Source organism: Bipolaris victoriae (assembly GCF_000527765.1).
Source record: "Bipolaris victoriae FI3 unplaced genomic scaffold scaffold_72, whole genome shotgun sequence".
Classification (NCBI taxonomy): domain Eukaryota; kingdom Fungi; phylum Ascomycota; class Dothideomycetes; order Pleosporales; family Pleosporaceae; genus Bipolaris; species Bipolaris victoriae.
In genome coordinates, this window is record NW_014575320.1 from 73,066 (window position 1) to 95,898 (window position 22,833).

Here is a 22,833-nt window from a genome sequence, read left to right on the forward strand (position 1 = left end):
CGCCTCGCCTCGTGCATTCAGCCCTACAGCCGGGGGGGCTTGAGGGCCGACGCCAATGTCTGACCTTCTTTTAATACGCCAGCAACTAACGCACGTGTTCAACTGCACAAAATGGCTTCTCGGAGGGCTAGGCTAGAGGACGCGGACGACATGATGGAAGTGGCAGAGGTTCCTGACGACCTTGACGGAGATGGCGGCGCGGGCATTGAGGGTGTGCAGCACCTGGCCAAAGGCCTAGTCCGATACGCCTTGTCGTGTGAGCATTCACGTCGGCCCATCAAGCGGCAAGATATTAACGAAAAAGGTCTGCACTTGCACTGCCTGATTGCTGTTGTTATCGTGTCTACGACTCATGCTAACAGCAACAGTGCTTGGTGCTCAAACCCGGCTGTTCAAACAAGTCTTTGCGGAAGCCAACAGCCAGCTCATGGACGTGTTTGGAATGCAATTAGTCGAACTACCAAAGGCCGAACGAGTAACACTGCGGCAAAAGCGCGGTATGCATTATAGTCACGCCTAGAGCATCGCTTATCTTTGTCTGACCTACCTTTACAGCAGCAGCAGCCGCATCTCTAGCATCGGATTCCCAGTCAAAGTCAACCAGCGTATGGGTCTTGCAGAGCATTTTACCCAGCCAGTACCGCATACCTGAGATTGTGGGTCCATCACGGCCACTTGAACAGGGTATGCCAAACAAGGAAGACGCCTACGTTGGCTTGTACACTCTAACTATCGCTCTCATTACCATTTCCGGGGGCATGATGCCAGAAGGCAAGCTCGACCGCGCTCTCAGGCGCATGAATGCAGAGCAAACCACGCCCGTGGGTAGTAAAGACAAAGCAATAGCTGCCATGGTTAAAGACGGGTACATTGTGCGTGTCAAGGAAACTTCGGGCGCAGGTGACGAGACAGTCGATTATATCGTCGGCCCTAGAGGCAAGGTCGAGGTGGGACGTGATGGTGTCGCTCAGTTTATACGAGCGATGCATGGCCAGGTTGAGGATGAGGATGAGCTTGAGAGGCGGATTCAGAGGACTCTTAATGTAGCTGATGCACATAGCAACAGTGCACCTGCGGCGGAAGCGAATTGAGTATGTTGTGGTCTCAGCCATGAGTCGCTCTGGGTGAGTGACGGAGGATATGTAGAGTCACGGGTGGCTCAAATGGACACAGGTATCCTCAGTGCTGTACAGCTTTCGGGGTTGTTTTCTTGTATATATTTGTTCACGTATAGGCCAAGAGACCATTCATATTCTAACACGTAGTTTTGGAGAATTACTGAAATCTGACGTTGGCATTCGTGTTTATACATACACGGAAGCATATCTCACCTAGACGTAGCACGGTATACGTTGAGATTTATGAAATGTACACGTATATACATGTTCGTCAATAGCGGATTTACAACAGCCTTCTTCCAATCGTCGTCCTCAATCGTCTCTTCGTTTCTTCGTCCTTTCTCTCTACTCATTCATACACCATACCTCATTTATGCATTGCGAGTCAAAAACGTCTCCATATCGCACCATATCACATAAACATAATCCGATGTTCAACATCTTACAAGCTCAGTCCATCCGCAAGAACAGCACCATACCAAATCATGGCGCCAAGTCCAATCAGGTTGGAAATGGTGCTGACACCGTGCAGGATAGCAAACTGCTTGTTGAGCGCCTGCATCTCCTTGCTATGGGGCCCATTGTCGTAGCTCTTCTTGCCATCCCGAGTTTCCTGGTGCTTCCTGATGCCCATGATCTCGGTTGTCTTGGGTCCAATGTACACCAAGTTGGCCAGCGCAGTGACAAGCATTGTGGCGTGCAGCCAGGCAGCGAGCTTGTTGGTGGACGCGGCGGGAGTGGCGGGCGCGAAGAAGGAAAAGGACGGAGGAGGGTTGGCGGCCGAGGCAGGCTGGAGGAACGAGGGGAGAAGAGAAGTAGCGCCGCCGCGGGGATAGGTCAACAGCATTGCGACGGGGAGAGCAGTCTGCAGGGAGAAGTAGATGGGGAAGGTGTTTTTTTGCAGCTGGGAGAACTGGGAGCGGGGCAGGACTCGGAAGGCGACAACGCCAGAGATGAAGGATTGGAAGAGCGTGGAGCCGAGAAGAGTGCCATAGCTGCGTGTTGTGTTAACATGAATGCGACGGGGTGGTGGTAGCGGGGCTGCGGTGAAGGTACCTCAGCAAATGGTACGTCGTCGGGTTTTTGAACGACGATAGCGACATGGTGGCGGTGTTGCGCAATGCCAGTCGTAGTGTGGATGTGGTGGTGGTGTAGGCGTCGAGCCAATGTGTTGTGGTGTCTGGAGGAACAGTCAAAGTCGACCACCTGAGGCTCAAACAGCGGTCTCTGCGTCCTCGGCAATTGATGATCTCACGATTGGGTTGGACGCGTCCATCTCATCCCTGCAAAGCGGGGCCCTTGCATGTCCGTCTGCCCCGCCATCAGATTCCGTCGTGTATGTAGTGCCGCCACACACACGCATCATTCAGCCGCATATACACACCAATCCAACATCGATTAGTGTTCGAGACTGCTGTCCCGCATTCTTCGCAATGCCTATGCGCCTGCCCTCGCTCATCAATCTCCGCCGCCCGGCTGACGCGACCCTCACACCCGAAGACATCTTTGGCTCATCGCTAGGCGGCATTTTCACAGACGACCTGCAGAACCAGCACGGCGATAACCCAGAAACCCTCATTCTATATCAAAATCACAAATATGGCGAGCTGGTGTTGAGGACGGCCGACTTCAATGGCGAGGAGCAGAGGCGCAAGTTTGCCCACTACCTATGGAATGCTGGCATCATGATGGCAGAGTTAGTCACTGGACGGCCTAAGGATGGAGAAGAGGAGTCCGTTAAGAAGATAGAAAACGACGAGTTCACACGCTGGGAGAACGGCCAATGGTGGACTAGTGAGGAAGAGGAGAAAAAATGGAGTGTCAAGGACGAGTCGGTATTGGAGCTGGGCGCAGGTGGGTTGGATTGAAAAGACATGACTGTGAGCAGAGGGCTGATGGTATGTTGCCCGATCAGGCGTAGGATTGGGTGGGATGTTGAGCGCATTGGCGGGTGCCAAAGAGGTTTGTGGCTATCTATCTGGTTGCGAGTGTGTCTGGACTGACCGTCTGCTAGGTCGCCATCACCGATTACCCAGCACCTCCAATCCTTGATACCCTCAAGGCGAACGTTGCAAAGAACATACCGGCTACTCTACAATCTCGAGTAACCATCCAAGGCCATGAATGGGGTTCCACTTCCACAGCCTTCGAATCGTCGAAAGCCCATACCTACACACGTATACTCGCAGCAGACTGCTTCTGGATGCCTGGAGAGCATGAGAACCTCGCAAAGTCGATGCTACACTTCCTCGCAGATACGCCTGACGCGCGTGTATATTGTATTGCGGGTTTCCACACAGGCCGTGCCAAGGTTGCGCCTTTCTTTGAGGAGGTTGTACCAGAGCAAGGGCTCGAGATCGAGGAAATCTACGAAATGGACGCGGACGGACAGCGGCGGCCGTGGGCAAAGGAGCGTGATGGCGGCCAGGAGAATATGGGCGAGCGGAAAAAGTGGCTCATCGTTGCGCGATTACGGCGACTCGTTCGATCGTAGCAGAAAGAACCACTCATACCCTCTTGAAGCAGAGTGTAACCACACTGCTCCCCGTCTTGCCCCCGAACGTGAAACTCGGATATTTGACCTTGCCATCAAACTGCAATCCTCCGCCTCCAAACCACTCTTTCAACTCCTCCTCTGTCCAATTGCAGCTCGTAATGAGAAACCTTCCCCCCTTCTTCACCAACGGCTCAACCTTTTCCCTGTATCCCTCACATATCCTGCGCCCCTGTGCATCCTGCTCTTGCGACAGGCAAATCGCATCGAACGTGCCCTTATCCAGTACAACATCGAAGCCCTCACCCAACCACGCACCAGGCGCCTGTGACAAGATATCCCACTCATAAAACGCAATATCCGCATACGCCTCGTCTTTCGCATCTCGAATCGACGTCGCAAGTGTAACGCTTTCCGTCGAGTAATCCACACCAACCATTTCTCCGGACCACTCGTCCTCGCGCAGCGCAAACAGCAAATGTCCATTTCCTGTGCCTAGATCTAGAAATCGTGCGCCCTTGTTTTCCGCATCGTCTTCTTTATGTATTTGGCCTTCGTCGCTGAGGTCTTCGAGGAAAGACAGCATGCGCTCTTCTGCGCCGGCGTCGCTGAACCAAATTGTGCCTTCGTCTGAGGCGTTTGCGGCAAAGTTTTTGCGCTCGGTTGTGTAGGCTGCGTCCCAGTAGGATTTTGTGCCTAATTCCGAGGGGTCGAGGTGCGTGGGGCCTGTCATGTTTGATGTTTTCCTATCTTTTGAGGGTGTGTAGAGACAAGAGGGGGAAAGTAGAGATTGTGGCTGTTGAATGTGGGATGCGAGACGAGGATGGGAAACTTTTGGAGGGGCAATTGATGGTTCCTGGTACCCCGCGGTGCCGGCTAGTATGCTCTTTCAGGAACTATGCAGACTAGACGTACTACGGTTGCTTGGGCCTGGTAACTCTTTAGTTCCGTATGCTCCAAAATGGAATTTTTTCAATTTAGTCGTTCTGGTAGGGTGAAATATGTCTCCAAAGTCACACGTCGATATGTTTGGCTGCTTAAAGTCAACAAGTTGTACATACACGGACAACTCTGATTGAACCACGATATGAAAAAGACGGTCTTTACATAGGTAAACAAACACCAATCAACATAGTGCAAATATTGTGAAACATCAAAAGAAAAATGATTTGACGCATACTACAACTTCAACCATAATACTCAAAGCACCTTCTCTTACTCCCATTTCCCCAACTCACAACCCCAATTTCACCACACCCGCACTGACTCGACGCGCCAAACACAATCAAGTCACCCCCAAAACTCACCACAACGGATCATTCTGCCCCCAATACAACAAACTGCCCCCAATCGCTAGACTATTAAAAACGCCAACATAATGCCCCAGAACCTTATCCCTAACCCCATACCCCTGCACAATCACTGTATCCGCAACCGTCGCTACCAACCCCGCCAAAACCGCAACACCCAAACTCCTGCGATCCCGTAGCACCAACCCAAACACCGCTAGTAACACTCCGTTTTGCACGTTGCGCGCTGCGATTGCTGCTACGAGGGCTTTCTTTGTGTCGTCGTCTTGTTTGTTTTGTGATGCTGTAGATGTAGATGTAGATGTGCGTTTTGTTGATTTGGAAGATGAAGTGGTGGATGATGGTGGTGGGAGTGTGGTAGTGATTGGGAGGCCGTAGCCGTCGGCGAAGGAGGTGGGATTGCGCAAGCCGAGGAGGCCAAAGGGTAAGATTTCAAGGGTTGCGATGAAGAGGGCGAGGCATTCGGCGGGGGGTGGGAGGTGGGAGAAGAGGTTGCGCGGTTGGAGTGACATTGTGGGTTTTGCGATTGTGTGACTTGGGGTACGTGGAGGTGAGGAAGTGCTGTGATGCGAAGGAAATTGATTCTGTTTCTCTTTGCGCAAGGCTGTGTCTACTTTTCAATTGAGAATATATGTTTATGTAGTCTTTATCGCGTGTCTATTGGCTGGTGCGGCTCGGACTTCGGATGCGGGGACGAGGACTGATTTGTTTATTTGCGTCATGTTTGAATTTGTAACATAGATGCAAGTAAGATTGTGTTGACTTGCAGCTTGTTTGTTTACTATTTGTGTGTGACCTCGAGTTGGAACTCGAGCTGACTTCAAGAAATTACTCCAAGTGTGTTGTTTGTTGCTCGCAAGAAGCAGGACTTCGTCCTTGGTTGACTGTGTGCACATTGTTCATTATTCTATATGAACGCCTAATTCTCGACTATACTGTCGCATATTTGGTGTGTTTTTCGTGATTGTGAAATTGAGAGTGCGAAGCCGACTACTCTCAGTGATACAGTGTTGCAAAAGAGTCGGAACACCATGGTAAGATTAGAATTGAGGGAATGGACCACTCTCACACAGCGCGATGACTTGCTAACTCTTTGCCACATAATTCAATCTCAGATTATGGGTCAAAGTGTCAATGGGAGTCGAAGGGTGAACATGTCATCACGTGCGTCTGTCAGTCCACTCCAACTAGTCACTCTTTTACAGTGACTCGCTTTAAATTCGGGCGTGATTACAGGCGTTTGCTGGCCTTTTAGGAATGCCTATTCAAGAGAATAGGCATGCAGATCGTGAATTCTGGCGCTTTCACACCTAGACTATAATCTCCTTGCAAGGAAGGTCCGTCGTGTGACGCGCTTTCCTACCTTCACTTATTAAACAACACGGTGGAGCCTGCGCTTGTGCTTTCACTCGATTGAAAATTTGCGCACTCCTAGCCGCTTCATAACCGCTTTCTACTCAGTTTTTATTCAATGCTTGCTCTCTCTCTTTTCTACCCATCAAAAACTCTCTTTCCTCAACTCACTTCTGCTACTCACTGCTCAGGTTCTTTCCTCATCGACTCGTCACTTCCTCTCCAACAACAAACTTTTCAGTATCCCATCAGCATACGCACATCGTAACTCCTCTCAAAATGCCAAACGGAAATGCTTTCTGGGCTGCTGGCAAGCACATTGTTACCTCTCCAAATTCGCCCACCGCCACATCTGTCAAATCACCAAACAAGTCAAACGACAGCTCTCTCATACAGCAGAAGAATGGGTTATTCTCGAAGACTATAAACAACGCACGCGCCAGAAACAGTCTGACCAATGGAAACGGCGTTGATCTTGCCACTCCCGGTGTCAAGAAGGTGTGTTGGGCAGATGAGGAGGAAGATGAGAAGTTTCTCGCCCTGTTGGCACCCCAGAAAGACGACCCGACCGTCTCTTCTCTAGAGACCACTACCAAAGTCAAGGATGAGCTGATCAAGGAACTGGAAGCGACCGTTGTCACGAAGGATCTCCGCATTGCCGAGCTAGTAGTCGCTACACGAAACAACCACGAGCAGATTCAAGGTCTTGAAGAGGAGATAGAAGTGAAAGAATACACCATCAAGACGTTGAAGAAGGAAAACCACGTACAATCCGTCAAACTCCAGGAGTTGTACCGCGAGTCTACCGAGAAGGACGACCGTATTCAGAGCCTGGAGTCCGCATTGAAGCAACTCACTGCGACACAAGACCCCAAGCAGACGTCCTGTTCAGACAACCAATCATCCACTGAGAGCAACGATGCAAAGAATACTGAGGTGCCCAAGCCCGAGGCCAAGACTTCTACGTCAACTGTTGCTCCAGAGAAGCCCGAAGGTGTCGAGACGCCAAAGTCCAAAGGGGTTGTCTCCAAAGTTACCGAGCTTGCTCCCACCGACAAGACTAAAGATGGTCAGACTGAGAAGTCTGTGAAAGGTCCATCTTCTCACGACACCGACTCCCCGACATTCGTGACCAAAGAGACTTTGAAGGTTGTCCCTCTTGCTCCCAAGCCAAGGATACTGACATTCTCCATCGATATGTCCAAATATGGGAAGAAACCTACTACTGTTGTGTCTATCAAGAACCAAGAACAATCTCCAGGGTTCATGGGAGGCAAGAACGGTCGCGCTACGTCGTGGAATCGGTCACCACAACAGGCACGCGTCAAGACGGATGTGAAGCCCAATTTCAACCCTTCGGCTGACATTCGACACATGCCGTCTACTCAGCGTGTTCTTTACGGAAATGGTCCAGACGTTTCCTTCAAGCTCGGCGAAGTCGAGCTCAAGACCCTCCCTCAGTATATCCTGATGCAATGCTCCGGGAAGGCATTCCAACACTTCCAGACCAATCCGGGCGCAACTTTGTGGTCTTTCCCTGTAGGTTCAATGGACACAGAGGCCGCCAAGTCTCTCCTTAACTGGATGAACGAAATGACATACCAGGGCCGTGTCTACTCCGTCTCACTGAACTCGGCACCAGTGAACGACTACAGGAACATCCAGATCTGCCGCGCCGCGCGTGTCATGGGCCTCAACAACACCTATGTTGGTCACTTCACTAAGCACCTCTGCGAACGTATTCGTAGCAAGGACATCTCCCTTGAGTTTATGGATCTGATGTGCAAGTTTGCCTACCCAGAGAACGACCCGGTGTTCGATTGCCTTGCCAATAAGCTCGCCATGCAGAAGGCGGCTGGTAATGTACAGGGCACGACGATGTTGGAGAAGTTGGCTGCCACCTACCCAGCACTGAGGGCAAAGGTGGAGAAGATTGAGAGGAAGATGGGCGCTATTCGGGCACGCAAGTAGGGTGGTACCACGATAAGGTGGTATGATTCTGGGGAAGAGTGATTTCGTCTGTCTTCTTTTTTCTTTTGTATCGATTGACTTGTGGGCTGAGATATATACATATACAGCTTACAATTGTGGGTATATAGAGTCGTGCTTTGAGTGCTCATTTGAAAGTGTAAAGGGGGGGGGGCACATAGACCATATACCGTTCCCAATATTCCAAACAAATGACAACTTGTTTTTCATGAATTGTTGCTACTTGACCAAACGTGTAAACTGAGACAGATCAAAAAAAAAGTCTTAATCACCAAACAGTAAGAAACCAGTCTTTTCTTTGGAGGAAAAAGAGGACTTTTCATTATGCATCATATTTGACATTTTTTGGAGCAATCATTGTCAAAATCTAACATCTACATTCTACACCCTTGCGACTAACACAAAGATACTTGACACCCTTGTACGGCGTAACACCGCTGCCCAAGCCCTTGCTCTTCCTCTGATCAACATTCAGACTCTCTACTTTAATACCGCTGGGCAGCCATCCCTTGACGGAGAAGCTAACCGTAGCACAACTCGGCATGAGGACTTTATTCGCCTGCTTAATCTTTGCATCGGAATCTGGTTTACCGGATAGCCCAGAAGATGCAGGGAGACCAGCGTTTGCAGAGGAAGAAGTATTATGGGCATCGTCATCGTAGTCATACGTTGATGTGGAGAACGAGACAGGGCCGCCTGCGTCGATGCCGTCTTCAGCAGAGGGATCGTCTTGTCCGATGACGGTGCCGCGGAGCGTGGCTATGACACCCATGCCTGCGCCGCGGTCTTGCGACATGAGGGTTGTTACCTCGCGGCTGCTGACGCGCCATTCGATGGCTCGGTCGCCGGGCGCGTAGCCGGCGTCGCCCATGCCGCGCGCCACGCGGATATCGACTACGTTCTTGACGGTTGCAGGCAAGGGGATGTGAATGACCATTTCCTCGATGGCGGGCGCCGACGTGGTGCCAGTTGAGGCTGAGGCACGTGCTAGACTGGCTTTTGCGGCGCTGGACTGCGACGAGGATTTGCCGGCGAAGCGGGGGTTGATCTGGAGTTTTACTTCAAAGTCTGAGCCGGTTGGGCCGAGAGATGGGTGGACTGAGACGGTGGCGGGGATGCTGAGCTTGGGCATGGCGTTCCTGGCGGACTTATCTGCTGAGAAGGCGTCCAGAGCGGACGAGCCGAGTAGGTCGACTTCGTATCCTGCTAGCACGAAGCGGCCGTCTGGTGGGACGAAAGATAGTTCTCCAGGTCGAGCCTTCCACTGGTTAAGCCTTACGCACGGGTGGAAGACTGGGAGGGAGACGGTGTTCTGGATACTGCCGGCACAGCCCAACTGTAGTATGAGATCTGGGACGCCCGAGACTTTTGCTGTGAATGCAATGGTGCCGTTTGCCATTGCGGCCAAGGGTCGACCAGAGGGCGATAATGTGACTTCAAGTGTCTCGACGATATCGACGTACATTTCGTTGCTCGTATGCCTGACATTTGCTCTTCGCCATGGGACTGGTGACGCTGTCTGGTTGGAGGATAGCGAGGGACCTAGTCTTGGGCTTGGTCTTCCACCACCAAGACCAAACGCACTTGTGGACGAGGGCGTTAGTGAGCTGGGGGTTGAGGAGGGCAATCCAACGCCGCCCAACAGACTCTTGAGCAGGTTGGGGGCTTCGACGACATCTCTCAGCGCATTGGGCTCGGTGTTTGCAATGATACCGCCGTCGACCATTTCACTGAGTAGCTGGGCGACGACATCGTAGTTTGCTTCGATCTTGGAGGCGAGCAAGGGCGAGCCGAGGAAGTCTTCGAGGACATCGGTGAGGCGGTGGAGGAAGGTGAGGATGGCGAGGGGATCGGTATCTGCAGAAGAGGGGCAGAGAAACAGCAGCTGGTCCTGGACTATGGAGTAGAGCAGAGTGGGCGGGTTGGTGTTGGGCAGGTAGATCAAGGGCGGACGTGGGGCGGGATGGGCGAGATAGAGGGGGAGGAGGGAGCTGGCGGGCGGCGGGCGGTTGGCGTAGACGTGCTCCAGAAGCGGCGTGCTGGAGGCGAGTTAGCCGCGTGGTACCAACGGGGCTGGCAGAAGGGATGGGCTACTTGTGCTCATCAAAGAGGTAGAGAGCCTCAATCGCGCTCATGGTGGACGAGTGTCGGCGTGAGGCTGCGCACGCGCGCGACGACGTGAGAGTGTGGGGAACTTGAGCAGCCTAGGGCGAGGCTTGCACTGTACGTACAAGATAGGCATACACGTACTCCACACATACCTTTATTGACCCCTACCTGCAACCATGTCGCAACGAGATGCAGATACGCCCACGTTCCAACAAGCCTTGAAGCAGGACCGCGCCCAGTTTGAAGACTGCACGCCCTGTCGCGTGGTTGGTATGCTTGCTCCCAGGCCTGCGCTGATCAAGTCCATGTGCTGATGCCGACCTGCAGGCAGCGCAACATTTCTGGGCTTGGGTGCCTTTACCTATGTCTCTGGCCACTCGCAAATCCGCGCCAATCAAGCTGCGATTCGAGCCAGCAACAGCATCTTTGGGGTGCGCAGTAGACACATGGCCATCACCGGCACCAGCGCCGTCATGGTCGGCCTGGGCATCTATCGCTGGTTTTCCTAGGACGCACGTGACCTGCCCATTCATCTCATCGGCCTCGCGACCACCACCATCACCTTCACCTTGACCAAAACGCCTTCAACAGCACATTTCAAAAGTACAAAAAGCATCAGATGCCCCATTGGGACTCAAAATATCACATTAAGACCCAAATCCATTCTCATTCCACTAAACTCCGCCACTCGATTACATGAAATCGCCGCCGCGCAAACAAGAAATGCGAAAAGGTATATGCCCTGAAAAGTAATAAACACCAGAGAATGCGTCTATTAAAGCCTGCTCCACCCAATGCATACAATCGTCAACAAGCCCACTGCGCCGTCGGGGGGTATGATGCAATTACTCGTGATTCGTGATTCGTCCACCGGCTTGCTCTCCTCGTTGCAAATCCTCCTTGGACGCCATATCTTCAGACTGCCCTGGCCAGCCGTCTCAGGACATGCGCCCCCGCTTAGGTCCCCCGGAAGAGCCGTCCCGCCGGTCGTTGAATCCGTCCACGTTGAAAAAGTCGTTCATGAGCCGTCGCTTCTGCCCTGCGCCAGTGCCGAGTTGAAACAGATTTTGAGCCGCCGATCGCTGCAGGTTTCGTCCAGTCGAGCGGTTTGAAGATCGTCGGGGATTAGGGAATGCGCGGCGAGCAGCGGCTGATACATCCGTGGCGTTGTTGTCGTTTGTTGTCTCGGACGGGAAGGCCTGGGGCGTGGAAAACTGGAAAACGTGGTGCAAGGGCGACAAGTCAGCCTCGGTTGTTGTGGCCTCCATCTGGACAGGCGGCGCAGAGTCGCAGCGGTCTGCTGTCTCCATGACAGGGTCGAGAGTGTGCGAATCGTCCAGGCTGAGGTTTCGCTCCATGATGGGTGACGAGCTGCGGGCGCGCTTATCATCGAGGTATTCTTCTTCACTCTCGCTGCCCGACTGCTTGGGCAGAGATCCATCCAAGCGCTCCGTCGCCCACTGCCGTATTCTGTTGCTCTCTCCTCCGGTTGCCCCAATGTTCTCCTTGTCCAGATAGGCCAGTAGGTCATCGAGAGCTTCTTGATAGCCGTCTGCGCGGGCCCTGTCAAGGTCGGCAAGGGCGGACTTGTACAGATTGGTCACGTTCAAGGCTGCGGTACGGAACGACTGGTGCACGTCAGGCTGCCGCCTCGTCTTGGGCAGCGACGTGTTGAGACTTCGCATCGAGTCCATGACTGTGGGTGAAGGTTGGTGTTGCTGCTGCTGCTGCTGCCGTCGTCGATGCTGTGCAAGGCTTTGACGTGCTGAGGTGAGCTGCAAAAGCCTTGTGCACCCGCTCGCAGCGTCTCGGTTGCTGTCGTGGTTGAGTAAGCTTAAGCGTGTGTGTGGGTGTGTGTATAAAAAAAAGGAAACAAGTGACGGTCCAAGTAAGAGACTGTGAGGATATCGTACACTCACAAGGAGCGTCGTTGGGGTCAAAGACGTGGTCGCTCGCTGGCTGCCGTCTCTCCCGCGGGGTTCACGCTGACATGATTCTTTGGGCAAAGCCTGCTGGCCTGTGCGTCAATCACCCCCTTCAATCCACAACATCATCTCCGTCCGCCTCCTCAATCAAAGCCTGGCAGCTTTGATGAATTGCACATCAGCATACCTTTTGCTGTAAAATCTCACGTCCTCTTCGCTTTCATTTCCACTTTTCACTATGAAGTCGCTGTTAGAGAGCCTACCTGTTGAGTTGTTTGATATGATTGCTGCCGATTTCAGTCTACCAGAATACCAAAGCCTCCGTCTAGCTTCGCAACAGCTTTACCAGCTCGTCCATGCAAAGTTTGTGCGTCTCGCCTTTTCCGAGCAAGTTACCACTCTCAGCCCATCATCACTTGATCGCCTAAACAAGGTGTCGAGCCATCAAGGTCTTCGGGATGCCGTCAAAACTCTCCACATCCGGCTCCTGAACGAAGATGAATACGCAAATCTGAATGCAATTAGCCGTGTGGGTCGATTTCCTCCACCAAAGCGATTTCCTAGAGTGTTAGGTGTAAGAGACAACAACGTCAATGATGAGGCGGCCACATATGCCTACGTACTGCACCACGAACACCCCTCGCGCCTGTACGACGGGCTTCTGAAAGTTCTCAAAGGTCTGCCTCGATTAAAAACCATCCAACTTAGTATGAAGCCGTCTGCATCGTATATATGGGAACGCAGCGAAACACCTCATAGTCTCTTTCGAAGCAGGTGTTTTGAAGCCGTCATCTACGCTATTACCCACAGCAAGACCAAACTGGAAGAGTTCAGCATGGCTAGAAGAAAAAGCCGCAAGATTTTGTACAAACCGGTTGACCTTTCGTTTCTGGCCTTCCAACTGGGTCCACTCTCTCTACAGGCGCTGCAGCATTGCTTTTCCAATCTCCAGTCGCTCACATTATCAATCATGACAGGTTACGAGGCCCTGCGCCCAGATGGGTGGGCCAGCGGTATTTGTGGTTTCATTGCTGCTGCACCTAACCTCAAGAAGCTGACTCTGAGTCTGGATCGTGTCAGCGCAAAGTGGCCGTCGGCTTCGTTTGGTGGCATCGTGGTCAAATATCTAGCCACTTCCTGTCGACTACCATGTCTTGAGACACTCGAGGTTATAAACTGTGCACCGCATGGGAAAGACTTGGCTGATCTGATCCGAACATATTCTTCATCACTTCAATGCATCGTCCTTTCCCATATCCAGCTTTCAACCGATAAGTGGTGTCCAATTGGGGGCGCTCTAAAGGTATGCCAGAAACTAAGGTATTTCCGCCTGATTGCATTCGAGGACCGCTGGGTTAGCCTGTCAATCAAGGCACGAATGATAGGTCGTCCGGACTTCGCTTGGAATGTAGATAAAGACCACCAAAACGTGTCTGATTGGCTCCACCGAGTCACGGGAGTGGAAGGGATTTGAAGTTGTCCAAGCAAATCATTCGGTCACAGACAACGGCATCCGTCATGCTGGGACAACCGCCTGCAGTCCTGTGGCTGAACAGACACGGCAGACCTCCTCCTGTCATCGTCAGCCAGACAATAGCTTCTTGAGCACTCTTAGACCGTTGATGTCACCGCAGTTGGCGAAAAAGTATATGGAAGCCTACCTGATAGGGATGTGAGTAGGTGATACGGCACAAGAGAATAATCTCGTTCTGGCAATGTGCTGTTCGTGGAAGAGTAAAGTTTATGCAAGAGAGGAAAGACGCGCGATTTGTCTACCTAGAGCCGCATTGTTCTAAGTCATGCACCAACGTGCCATGTCCAGTCAAATTCCCTCTTTCCCGGCTCCCCCCGGCTGCCCGGTTCACCCTTTCACCGTCGATCTGACGATTGAATTGCCATTGGTGGCCACTGCATCACCGCACCCTGCCGTGATCATAACCACACGCATTAACAAAAGCCGGTCTACACCTCAACAAAAATCGCGAAAGGCGACAATGCGCGATCCAGACTGCGTCCCGAGGTACTCCATGCAGTGAGCAAAAACCTCCCGTGCAACATGACTACCTCAAGTCTTGTGCTAGTCGACTAAATCATCACCTGTGATCCGCTTCTTCCGGCGGTCTGACATCTTCCCCAATGGCTTTTAGTGTACCCAGTTCAGCTGAAGGAGTGCCAACGTCAAATTCAATACTCTTCCCACAATGCTAGTTATATTTATGGTTGAAGCTTAATTCGACATCGATCTGTAATCTCGCTTGTGAATCGCCCAATCATGCTGCTCGGATAGCCGATCATTCGCATCGGAGAACAGACGTAGAACATGGGGGCCTGTTATGCAGGCATCTCAAGGGGTTTCTTACTTGGCGAGTGAGACCATCAAGCACGCCAAGCAATGTCATGGTCGCGAGAAAGATCATTGCCATCCCTTCTAGAAAAACAGATCGACACTCAGTACGCTCGGACCTGATTGATACCAGTTGCTAACACAGCAGCCTTTTGCAGAATAGGAAACTACCCCATTCCGTCATGTCAAAACGTTAATCTCCCAGCCGATGTATGTGTACGCATGCACGAGAAGTCAGCCGCTATCGAAATTACAAAGTTCGACAGGCTGTCTACGATGAGATCCTAGAATAGGCCCATTCTACTATGCCACTTCTTGACAGTCCTAAGGCTCGAAGCCGGGCTATTACCGGCCCGATGCGCCGTATCTCACATCGTGCATTCCGTATTAAGTACAGGTCAGCGCCAGGTCTATGAATAAGCCGGTCGGTCCTACTCTCCTCGCTGGTAGCCGCTTGAATACTATAATATCAGCAATCATCGACCAATGAGCCTTGGTTGTTCGCCAATGCCATCACCACGCGTCGCCAAGGAGGGTGCCTATGAACTTAGTAAACGACATAGTCAAACGGGATCAAAGACATGAATTCTATGTCGAGGTAAGTAAAGCTTGCGAGTAGCATGAGAATTCAACTAGGATGAAGGGAAATTGATTCCCCGTGGGGAAGGTTGGGTCAAGGACCATTATGATCTATTCGTCTTACCATTCCCATGCTTCTTGTCAGCATCCCTTGCAAATGCGTAGAAACACCCACATCAAGATGACTAAGAGCGAACCCTGTAGATCGGAGGAGCGCGGACTTTATCAATATTCTCACGATGGTTTCAATTTCAATCGATGATATAAATATCAGGTTTTTTAACTTCATTTTTTCATTAACATCAGGTAGTTGTTCTTCTTGGACTGCCATCAAGATATGGTATAATATCAATAATTCCTAACACCATACATTCTATTCCCTTTCATCTTACTTTGATCTATTATCCATTAACACCCACTCCCCTTCACAACCATGCGTCCCACAACCCCAGTCCTCGCCATTCTCACGGCAACAACAACCCCCATCACTGCCCTCAGCCTCTTCCCACGACAAAGCGCCTGTCCCTCCGTCTGGACCGACGTAGCCGCCTCCTTCGAAAAACAACTGACCTCATGCGGCAAATTCGCCCACACCCTGATCCGCCTTGCCTTCCACGACTGCAACTCCGGCTGCGATGGCAGCATAATCCTCACCGACGAATGCTCTGCTACGCAAAACCGCGGCCTCAATGACACATGCAACACACTCCGCAGCATGCGCACCCAATTCAACGTCGGCGCAGCCGACATCATCCAATTCGGCGCCGCCCTCGCCATCTCTGCCTGCCCGCTCGGCCCACGCGTTCAAGCATTCGTGGGCCGCCCCGACAAAGCGGAAGCCGCACCTGTTGGCTCCCTCCCCAAAAGCAGCGATTCTCCCGAAAAGCTGATTGCAGATTTCCGTGCCTTGGGCATTTCGGCAAAGGAAATGATTGCGTTGCTGGGCACGCATAGTGTGGCGGTGCAGTTGTTTGATGATCCGAAGCAGGCGGGGAAAGGGTTGGATAGTACGCCGTCGAGGTATGATACTTTGTATTATAATCAGACAAAGTTTAGGACGGCCCCGTATACGCTGCAGAGTGATTTTGCCTTGGCGCATTTTAATGAGGTGTGTACTCTACCCCTTTCCCCCTCTTTCCCAATCCTTTCCCATTATTTTTTTTCCCCAAACCCTTCTCTCCACTACTATTATTATTATTATCGAAAGAAGGGGTTTGTATACTGATGAGATGATACAGACGGCGGATATCTGGGACTCGTTTATCGACTCTACGGATGCATGGACGCAAGCTTTTGTCCCGGCGTGGTTTAAGATGTCGACTGTGGGTGTCGACACGAGTAATTTGCAGGATTGCTCGGGTCTTGTTCCGGCTAGTAAGACGAAACGTCGTAGGAGTGCGGATGGGGTGGTGAAGAAGTTTAGGGGGTGAGTTTGGATGCGAAAGGGTGGTGGTGGGTAAGGGTTGATGAGTAGCTCTTTGTCTTTAATCGTAATGCTGATGACCTCATTTATCAATGTACACGTGTGTCTCGTTTGTGTGTGTTTGCTTGCCTTTTCGATTGGTATTTTCTTGCTGGATAAAAGTAGTACGATAGAGACTTTCTTGAACATCTGTCCAAGTTCCAGCTAGCGTCAGTACTAACATCATAATATTGTGCAGTAAAGTCCAGGGGTTCTTAATAGGTCTAGCATCGTCGATCTGGTTGTTTCTAACAGCTTAAAAGTGCGTAATATAGGTGCTGCTAAACGACCATACCGTTATGCTAGGACCACTTCTCATTCAACTATTCAAGTCCACCGAGACATGCATAACCCCTTCATCATTCAACAGCAAGCACAACTTCACTCAGACATGCACAGAAGAAGCTCAAAGTATATATGCAAAAGAATTCGTCATTCAAGATAAAAACATCGCTACAAGAATCGAAGAAATCACCATCTAGGCTAAAAAGGTGCTATATATACAAAAGATGTTTTATCCCGGCAGGCGGGGGATACATGGCTTAGAGAAGAGCCTCAATCATACGGCGGATCTTGGCCGCCTTCTCGGCACCAGCCTCCTCCTCAAGGAAGGCAATAAAGGTCTCGAGGGTGTACTTCTTCTCACCAGCGCCAGCGGCGGGGGCGGAAGGAGTGGCGGAAGGAGCGGCCTCGGGGGTGACGTTGGTGGGCTCGGGCTTGGGGGCTGGGGTGTTGTCGGAGGGGCCGTTGTCAGATGGGGCGCCGGTGGAGGGAGCGCCAGTTGAAGGAGCACCAGTGGAGGGAGCGCCGGTGGAAGGAGCACCGGTAGAGGGAGCGCCGGTGGAAGGAGCGTTGTTGGATGGGGGAGACTGGGAACCGTTGCTGGATCCAGACTTGACGCACTGGAAGTAGTAGGGGTTCCACTGCTTGCACTCAAGGCCCTCGGCACATTCAGTCGCACCCTTGTAGTTCATGCCGCCACACTGGTAGTATTCCTTAACAGAGCCGCTAGCATCACCGCTAGCATCACCGGTAGGGGTTGGGCGGACAGCGGTGGCCAAGGTGGTAGAGGCGACGGCGCTGGAAGAGGTAACGACAGGGAGAGCAGAAGAAGTGCTGTTGCTGATAGGGAAGGGGGCAGCAGGAGAGGGAACAACAGGGGCGGGAGTCTCAGCAGGGGTAGCAGAGGGCTCAGCATCCTCGGCGGGGCTGCTAGGAGTGGCAGCGGGAGTGGAAGCGGCAGCAGACGAAGCGGAAGCGACAGGAGTCTCATCATCAGCAGGAGCACCAGCCTCAGGAGCAGGAGCACCAGAAAGGGTGCCAAAGGTCAGGAGGGAGGGGGTGGCCTTGGTACCGCCAGCAATCAGCTTAGGACCAGGGGCAGGGTAAGAGTCGAGGTTGGCGTGGATAGAGAAACCAAGACCTGGGCCAGTCTTGCTGTAGGCCTCAGGGAATGTGACACCTTTGGGCGCGAGAGTACCGCTACCAGTAACAGTAAGCTGGTAGCAAGTGACGTAGTGCTGAGCACCACCAGCAGGGCCAGCAGCGTGAAGCGCAATAGCCTCAGCGCGGAGGAGGTAGTCACCAGCGGCGAGGTCCTTGGGGATGGTGAAGTCGAGCTTTCCGCCTGTATTTCTGTCAGAGGTGTCGAATATAAAAGCATGAATAACATACAGTTGTAGTTGAGGTCCTTGGTACCCCAGAAGTCGTTGTCTCCCTGAGACGCGGCTGGGTTCTTGGCCCAGGTGTTCTCGTAGATCTTAAAGAACTCGCTGGAACCATCGGCAGTGGCGGCATCTTCAACCTTGGACAGGTAGGCAAGGACGGGTCCCCAGTGAGCACCACCAATGGCCTCGGTCTTGCAGTCACGGCTGTTGAACTGCTGGTGCATTTCAATAGTAACTGTGTCACCAGCTGCGAAAGCACACTTTCCCTTTGCGGCAGCAGGGCTGACGTTGCCTTTAAAATTGGGTTAGTACGAGAGATGTTGGCGGTAGAGAAGAAAAAAGAAGACATACACTGAAGAGCCTTGCTGGTGTAGTCCTCGATGGGGCTGTTGGTGGAAGGCAGCCTGGCGCAGGTGCTCTCAAGATCCTTTCCATTCTTCCAGAGCTGTTGGAAAGTGGCGTGGGCGTTGGCCATGGCGGCCAAGGCGGCGATGGTGGCGACGGTCTTCATCTTGTATATGTTGGCGGGGATGTAGTAGCGATGGTGTTGAGAATGAGTGACTGGTCAACTGAGTGACGAAAGAGTGACTGAAAGAAACAAACAAGCAGAGAATGACGAATCTTGCAAAGAAGGAATGTCCAGCGCAGCTGCGTTAGAGTTTCCATGGGTGAAGGGCATGATGGTTTATATTGCTCCGCGTAGGAGTCAGTCTCTGCCGTGAGGGCCGAGAACCAGTTAGCACAGGCGTGTTTAGCCGTTTCGTCGACGACGCATCCAATATCCAGAGCGGCACAGGGGGGGCGCAACGTGTTTGAGGCAACGGACGGGAAACATTGACAAAGGAACACATGCTATGCCCTAACGAGGAGTCTGCGGGCCACGACCAGGCGGGCGGGTTGGTGGTGGAGAAGTGACAGATGTCCGACGTGGCCTAGCGCCGGCAGCCTTTGACCAATCCGGACTAGCCTTGGTTTGATAATGCTATAGGCGAGATTTCGGTGCACTGCAGGGGCTCCCTCCCCATCCTTTCAATCGTCACTGATATGTACGTCTTCACTGATTCTACAACACAATTTCTGTTTCTACGCCGTGTATGCGGATTCCGGCATCTGCCATGTCATGCCCGACGTTGCAGAGTGGATGGCTTGTCGCAGCCAGCCAACGTCTACTTACTGTGTAACAGCCTGTAAGCACCCAAAACTAGCTTTCGCCCGCCACGTGAAATCTCTGGTTGCCCGTAGCCATGATGCCATGACGTTGAGCGGCTGGCTTTAATCATGGGCTATCCTATGCAATTTTACAGGGTTGCGCCATGAGTTGCACTGCGGGTCAAGATGCAGTCGCCTGATGCCAGAGACAGAGCTGCTCCACGACCCCAAACTGCACAAGCATGCCGTTTGCGAGTCTAATATAAAAGCCAAAGGCTACCTCCCAGTCATACACGACGGCATATTCCAATGCTGACCAGAGAGTACGTCAGTTGAGGTGAAGGGACGTATACATGTTCCGCGCGCCAAGCTGAAACACTATAGTGGATCCAGACGAAACACCATGTGCAGGATCGCTTCATGGATTTCTGTCCCTTGTTAGCGCCGACATGTCGTTCACATGAGAGCGCATGAACAGCGGCTAAAATGGACGGTAAAGTACATTCTACGCCAACCGCATTCTGACGCCCATAGGCTTAGCGCTGTTTCGTTCATATTGTTTTAGTCTTCGGCTTTACTGATCTTCTGATTTCTCCCAGTACCATCCCAATGACAATTGAGATTTCAGGCCTACTTACACATTCCCTTATCGAAGATTGTGCAATAGTCATGTCTTTTTGGCCATGGCCGCATAATATGGTATCAACAAGCCGACCTTTGTGAAGACCAAAAGTCCTTGACTAAGATTCTTGCCGCAAATCCCTGACTTTGTACTCCGATCTTCACACTAATCCGGCCACCCATCATGTGATCGAGTAACTTGTGACTTTCCCAGCACTCCCTTGGTACCCGCTCGGTCGAGATCAATCCCAACCCGATAAATCGCTCAATCCCCAAACTAGCAACCTTCTAGCAGTCTTCTCTAGGGTCCTCTGGCTTAGGTATAAAGGAAACTATCCCTTCATAGTTCGAAATCTCCGACAAGTGGGTCCGCAAACAGTCTTTTAGTATCGAATAATAGGGCCAAATATTACTCCGATACACTATATTTGGCATTTTGCAAGTGGGAAATTGCTCCCAATAAGTCTTCTCCCGTCGTCTCTCATGACTGGAAGGATTTAGGGGTCAGTGCTAAGGCACGTCAATTCTACCACGAATGTCCAACTGAAGAGAGTGGGGTTTGGACTGCCTGCCAATAGATCGATATTGACTTGGCGTTGCGAGCCACGAACTGACAGCTTTTGTAGCCATTTCCCCTTCCATCCCTTCGCCATAATTCTTAAGCCAACCCCTCCCACTCTCGGTTACCCCATAAGACTGGCCTTCTTCTCGATGTTCGCCGTACCGGATACATGTAATACTGGATCAAGAAACTCTCTCGTTGAACCAGAGTATCGGCGGTATACAGTCTGAGACGCTATGCAACTGGCTGCTATGCGGTGACTTGGTGGAATAGGCCCATCTAGACTGATGTCGGGGTTCGGGAAGATCGCGGAAAAACATTGTGAGAAAAGTGCACGGCAAAACCCGTCATAGGCTCTGCGAAAGCCCGCACTTGCACATCCTTACGTACGTGGCACAGTGGCAGTAGTGGACGACACAAAATATGTGGAAAAGCAGATTAATAGCTGCTGCTCAGTTGTTCGTCACGACAACCATCAACCAGCTTACGGTTCAACGCGTGTCTTCCGACTTAAGAACTCGTGAACTCGTCTGATGGCCAAGCGGTGTCAACGGCTCAGGCTCACGCCCACTACTTTCACACACGGCTACATGTCAGGTCAATAATGGCTTGATGATGGATCGCGGCAACAGCCGATGCCACTCACAAACACTCAACATTTTGAAATAGCGGTGACTTTCAAACACCGATAAGAAGACGTAATCATGCCCGAAGATGAGCTGAAGCTGTGGTGGCGAGATTGAAGGTTAGAACACATTGAGGCGCTGCACCAGAAAATTGGCAGAGGTTGTGGTGGCGAGACTAAGAGTCAAAGAATACAGAGGCGCAGTACAAGGTAATTGGAAGAGAAAAGCACTTGTTACTATTTGAGGACAATGCATTGTAGCCGAACCTGACATTTGTTAGTGTACCCGTGGGCAAGCCCTGGCGCCTAGCCATTTGATATGGAAATTGTAGTAAGTTCTTTGCCTAATGCGCTAACATACTAGCACCAGTACACTAGGCATCCAGAGCACTTCGCCTCACTAGCAAGCGAATATGTGGCGCGTCAGCATCAGCTTTTATGCATTCATATCACACGCCGAGTACTTGGTGCCTGGCCTTAGACGCAGGGGGTTCACCCATAAAGTCGTTTTTCCAATACGTAAAAGATGGGGCAATTGGACAAAAAGCATACCGACTAGCGAGTTCCAGATGCACTGCATGACGGAAGATATTCCCCGTGGTAGAACTTGACATCGTCGACACTTCAGAACAGTTGAAGGATGCTGGGTAGCCGGGCTCCGGCCCCTTTCATGATCGTCCGGTGCACGGCTAGGCGAAGCTTGTTTTCACATCTCAAACAACGACTTCTCGGCCCTTTTCTTCTCTCGCTGCGCCATTGGGCTTTCCACATCGCCACAAACTCGAACAAGCGTCCATTCTCGCAGAGGCTTCGCGGGCTGCCGTTATGGCAATTCCCGCAAGCATCCGGCGCCCCAAGAAATGCCCCGCGTTCACAGCAATACGAAATGCCCTGACTAGCCGTACGTAGGCTCTCCGCCAGCCGACACGCCATGGCGATCAGGAGTGTCATATTATACGACTACTATCAAAATATACTTTAGGATGCCCGCTCGTTGATTCCGTTGTGAACAGCGTAGGTGTATTGTGCCTTCATGCGCACGCGAGCTTGTGACGTTGGCGACTTTCAGCCTCACGTTCGCTTGTCCCCTGATGCAGGTACCGGCACTTCATGCCGCGTATTCCTTTTGTGACGAGCAACGACAAGCGAAGCCACGACTTGACTCTCTGCAGATCATATACCGATATACGTGGTGTTGGTATTGGGTGGCTGATCTCGTGTTCGCCAAAAGGGTTAGACGTCTGTGTGGCGTTCCATGGCATCCATATCAACGCTGAAAAAGAAATTCAACCTCGCTTTTCTCTTGATACCATTTGCTGATAACGTCCACAAGGCGAGGATCGGCCCTCGCTACATCTCTAGATTTCCTTTTCAAGTAACTATTCACGATGCCAGTGTCTCAAGTCTCTATCCTTCGGGCTTAGCCTTGGGCAGGCCGTATACGCAGTACCATAGTCCAACAAAGGAGATGGAGTTAAGGCAAACCTCAGCTCAGAGATGATCATTTATAGATGGCGTTGTCCCTG

The 22,833-nt window shown here is 51.8% G+C and overlaps 12 protein-coding genes across 12 annotated transcripts; 6 read left to right on the top strand and 6 right to left on the bottom strand.

Moving 5' to 3' along the window:
* Positions 1 to 153: 153 nt before the first annotated feature.
* On the top strand, positions 154 to 1,091 carry COCVIDRAFT_17985 (hypothetical protein; the record flags this gene model as incomplete). The annotated part of the gene is made up of 3 exons (XM_014698742.1): positions 154 to 304; positions 369 to 497; positions 556 to 1,091. 3 exons carry the CDS (start codon positions 154 to 156, stop codon positions 1,089 to 1,091), a joined length of 816 nt encoding a protein of 271 aa, XP_014554228.1.
* Positions 1,092 to 1,560: 469 nt separating this feature from the next.
* COCVIDRAFT_28650 (hypothetical protein) lies at positions 1,561 to 2,221 on the bottom strand (the record flags this gene model as incomplete). Its single annotated transcript, XM_014698772.1, has 2 exons — positions 1,561 to 2,113; positions 2,175 to 2,221. The coding sequence occupies 2 exons, from the start codon at positions 2,219 to 2,221 to the stop codon at positions 1,561 to 1,563; spliced, it is 600 nt and encodes a 199-aa protein (XP_014554258.1).
* Positions 2,222 to 2,551: 330 nt separating this feature from the next.
* On the top strand, positions 2,552 to 3,612 carry COCVIDRAFT_28651 (hypothetical protein; the record flags this gene model as incomplete). The annotated part of the gene is made up of 3 exons (XM_014698773.1): positions 2,552 to 2,972; positions 3,034 to 3,080; positions 3,133 to 3,612. 3 exons carry the CDS (start codon positions 2,552 to 2,554, stop codon positions 3,610 to 3,612), a joined length of 948 nt encoding a protein of 315 aa, XP_014554259.1.
* Positions 3,613 to 3,625: 13 nt separating this feature from the next.
* Positions 3,626 to 4,345, bottom strand: COCVIDRAFT_105439 (hypothetical protein; the record flags this gene model as incomplete). The annotated part of the gene is made up of 1 exon (XM_014698774.1): positions 3,626 to 4,345. The coding sequence occupies one exon, from the start codon at positions 4,343 to 4,345 to the stop codon at positions 3,626 to 3,628; it is 720 nt and encodes a 239-aa protein (XP_014554260.1).
* A 570-nt stretch (positions 4,346 to 4,915) lies between these two features.
* On the bottom strand, positions 4,916 to 5,434 carry COCVIDRAFT_28653 (hypothetical protein; the record flags this gene model as incomplete). The annotated part of the gene is made up of 1 exon (XM_014698775.1): positions 4,916 to 5,434. The coding sequence occupies one exon, from the start codon at positions 5,432 to 5,434 to the stop codon at positions 4,916 to 4,918; it is 519 nt and encodes a 172-aa protein (XP_014554261.1).
* A 1,120-nt stretch (positions 5,435 to 6,554) lies between these two features.
* On the top strand, positions 6,555 to 8,246 carry COCVIDRAFT_105427 (hypothetical protein; the record flags this gene model as incomplete). The annotated part of the gene is made up of 1 exon (XM_014698776.1): positions 6,555 to 8,246. One exon carries the CDS (start codon positions 6,555 to 6,557, stop codon positions 8,244 to 8,246), a length of 1,692 nt encoding a protein of 563 aa, XP_014554262.1.
* Positions 8,247 to 8,631: 385 nt separating this feature from the next.
* Positions 8,632 to 10,399, bottom strand: COCVIDRAFT_17990 (hypothetical protein; the record flags this gene model as incomplete). Its single annotated transcript, XM_014698743.1, has 2 exons — positions 8,632 to 10,303; positions 10,359 to 10,399. The coding sequence occupies 2 exons, from the start codon at positions 10,397 to 10,399 to the stop codon at positions 8,632 to 8,634; spliced, it is 1,713 nt and encodes a 570-aa protein (XP_014554229.1).
* Positions 10,400 to 10,549: 150 nt separating this feature from the next.
* On the top strand, positions 10,550 to 10,882 carry COCVIDRAFT_105362 (hypothetical protein; the record flags this gene model as incomplete). The annotated part of the gene is made up of 2 exons (XM_014698777.1): positions 10,550 to 10,643; positions 10,701 to 10,882. 2 exons carry the CDS (start codon positions 10,550 to 10,552, stop codon positions 10,880 to 10,882), a joined length of 276 nt encoding a protein of 91 aa, XP_014554263.1.
* A 429-nt stretch (positions 10,883 to 11,311) lies between these two features.
* Positions 11,312 to 12,067, bottom strand: COCVIDRAFT_105358 (hypothetical protein; the record flags this gene model as incomplete). Its single annotated transcript, XM_014698778.1, has 1 exon — positions 11,312 to 12,067. One exon carries the CDS (start codon positions 12,065 to 12,067, stop codon positions 11,312 to 11,314), a length of 756 nt encoding a protein of 251 aa, XP_014554264.1.
* A 469-nt stretch (positions 12,068 to 12,536) lies between these two features.
* Positions 12,537 to 13,772, top strand: COCVIDRAFT_28658 (hypothetical protein; the record flags this gene model as incomplete). Its single annotated transcript, XM_014698779.1, has 1 exon — positions 12,537 to 13,772. The coding sequence occupies one exon, from the start codon at positions 12,537 to 12,539 to the stop codon at positions 13,770 to 13,772; it is 1,236 nt and encodes a 411-aa protein (XP_014554265.1).
* A 1,882-nt stretch (positions 13,773 to 15,654) lies between these two features.
* COCVIDRAFT_17993 (hypothetical protein) lies at positions 15,655 to 16,651 on the top strand (the record flags this gene model as incomplete). Its single annotated transcript, XM_014698744.1, has 2 exons — positions 15,655 to 16,329; positions 16,460 to 16,651. The coding sequence occupies 2 exons, from the start codon at positions 15,655 to 15,657 to the stop codon at positions 16,649 to 16,651; spliced, it is 867 nt and encodes a 288-aa protein (XP_014554230.1).
* Positions 16,652 to 17,225: 574 nt separating this feature from the next.
* COCVIDRAFT_105363 (carbohydrate-binding module family 1 protein) lies at positions 17,226 to 18,861 on the bottom strand (the record flags this gene model as incomplete). Its single annotated transcript, XM_014698780.1, has 4 exons — positions 17,226 to 17,678; positions 17,838 to 18,310; positions 18,358 to 18,642; positions 18,702 to 18,861. The coding sequence occupies 4 exons, from the start codon at positions 18,859 to 18,861 to the stop codon at positions 17,226 to 17,228; spliced, it is 1,371 nt and encodes a 456-aa protein (XP_014554266.1).
* Positions 18,862 to 22,833: the final 3,972 nt, after the last annotated feature.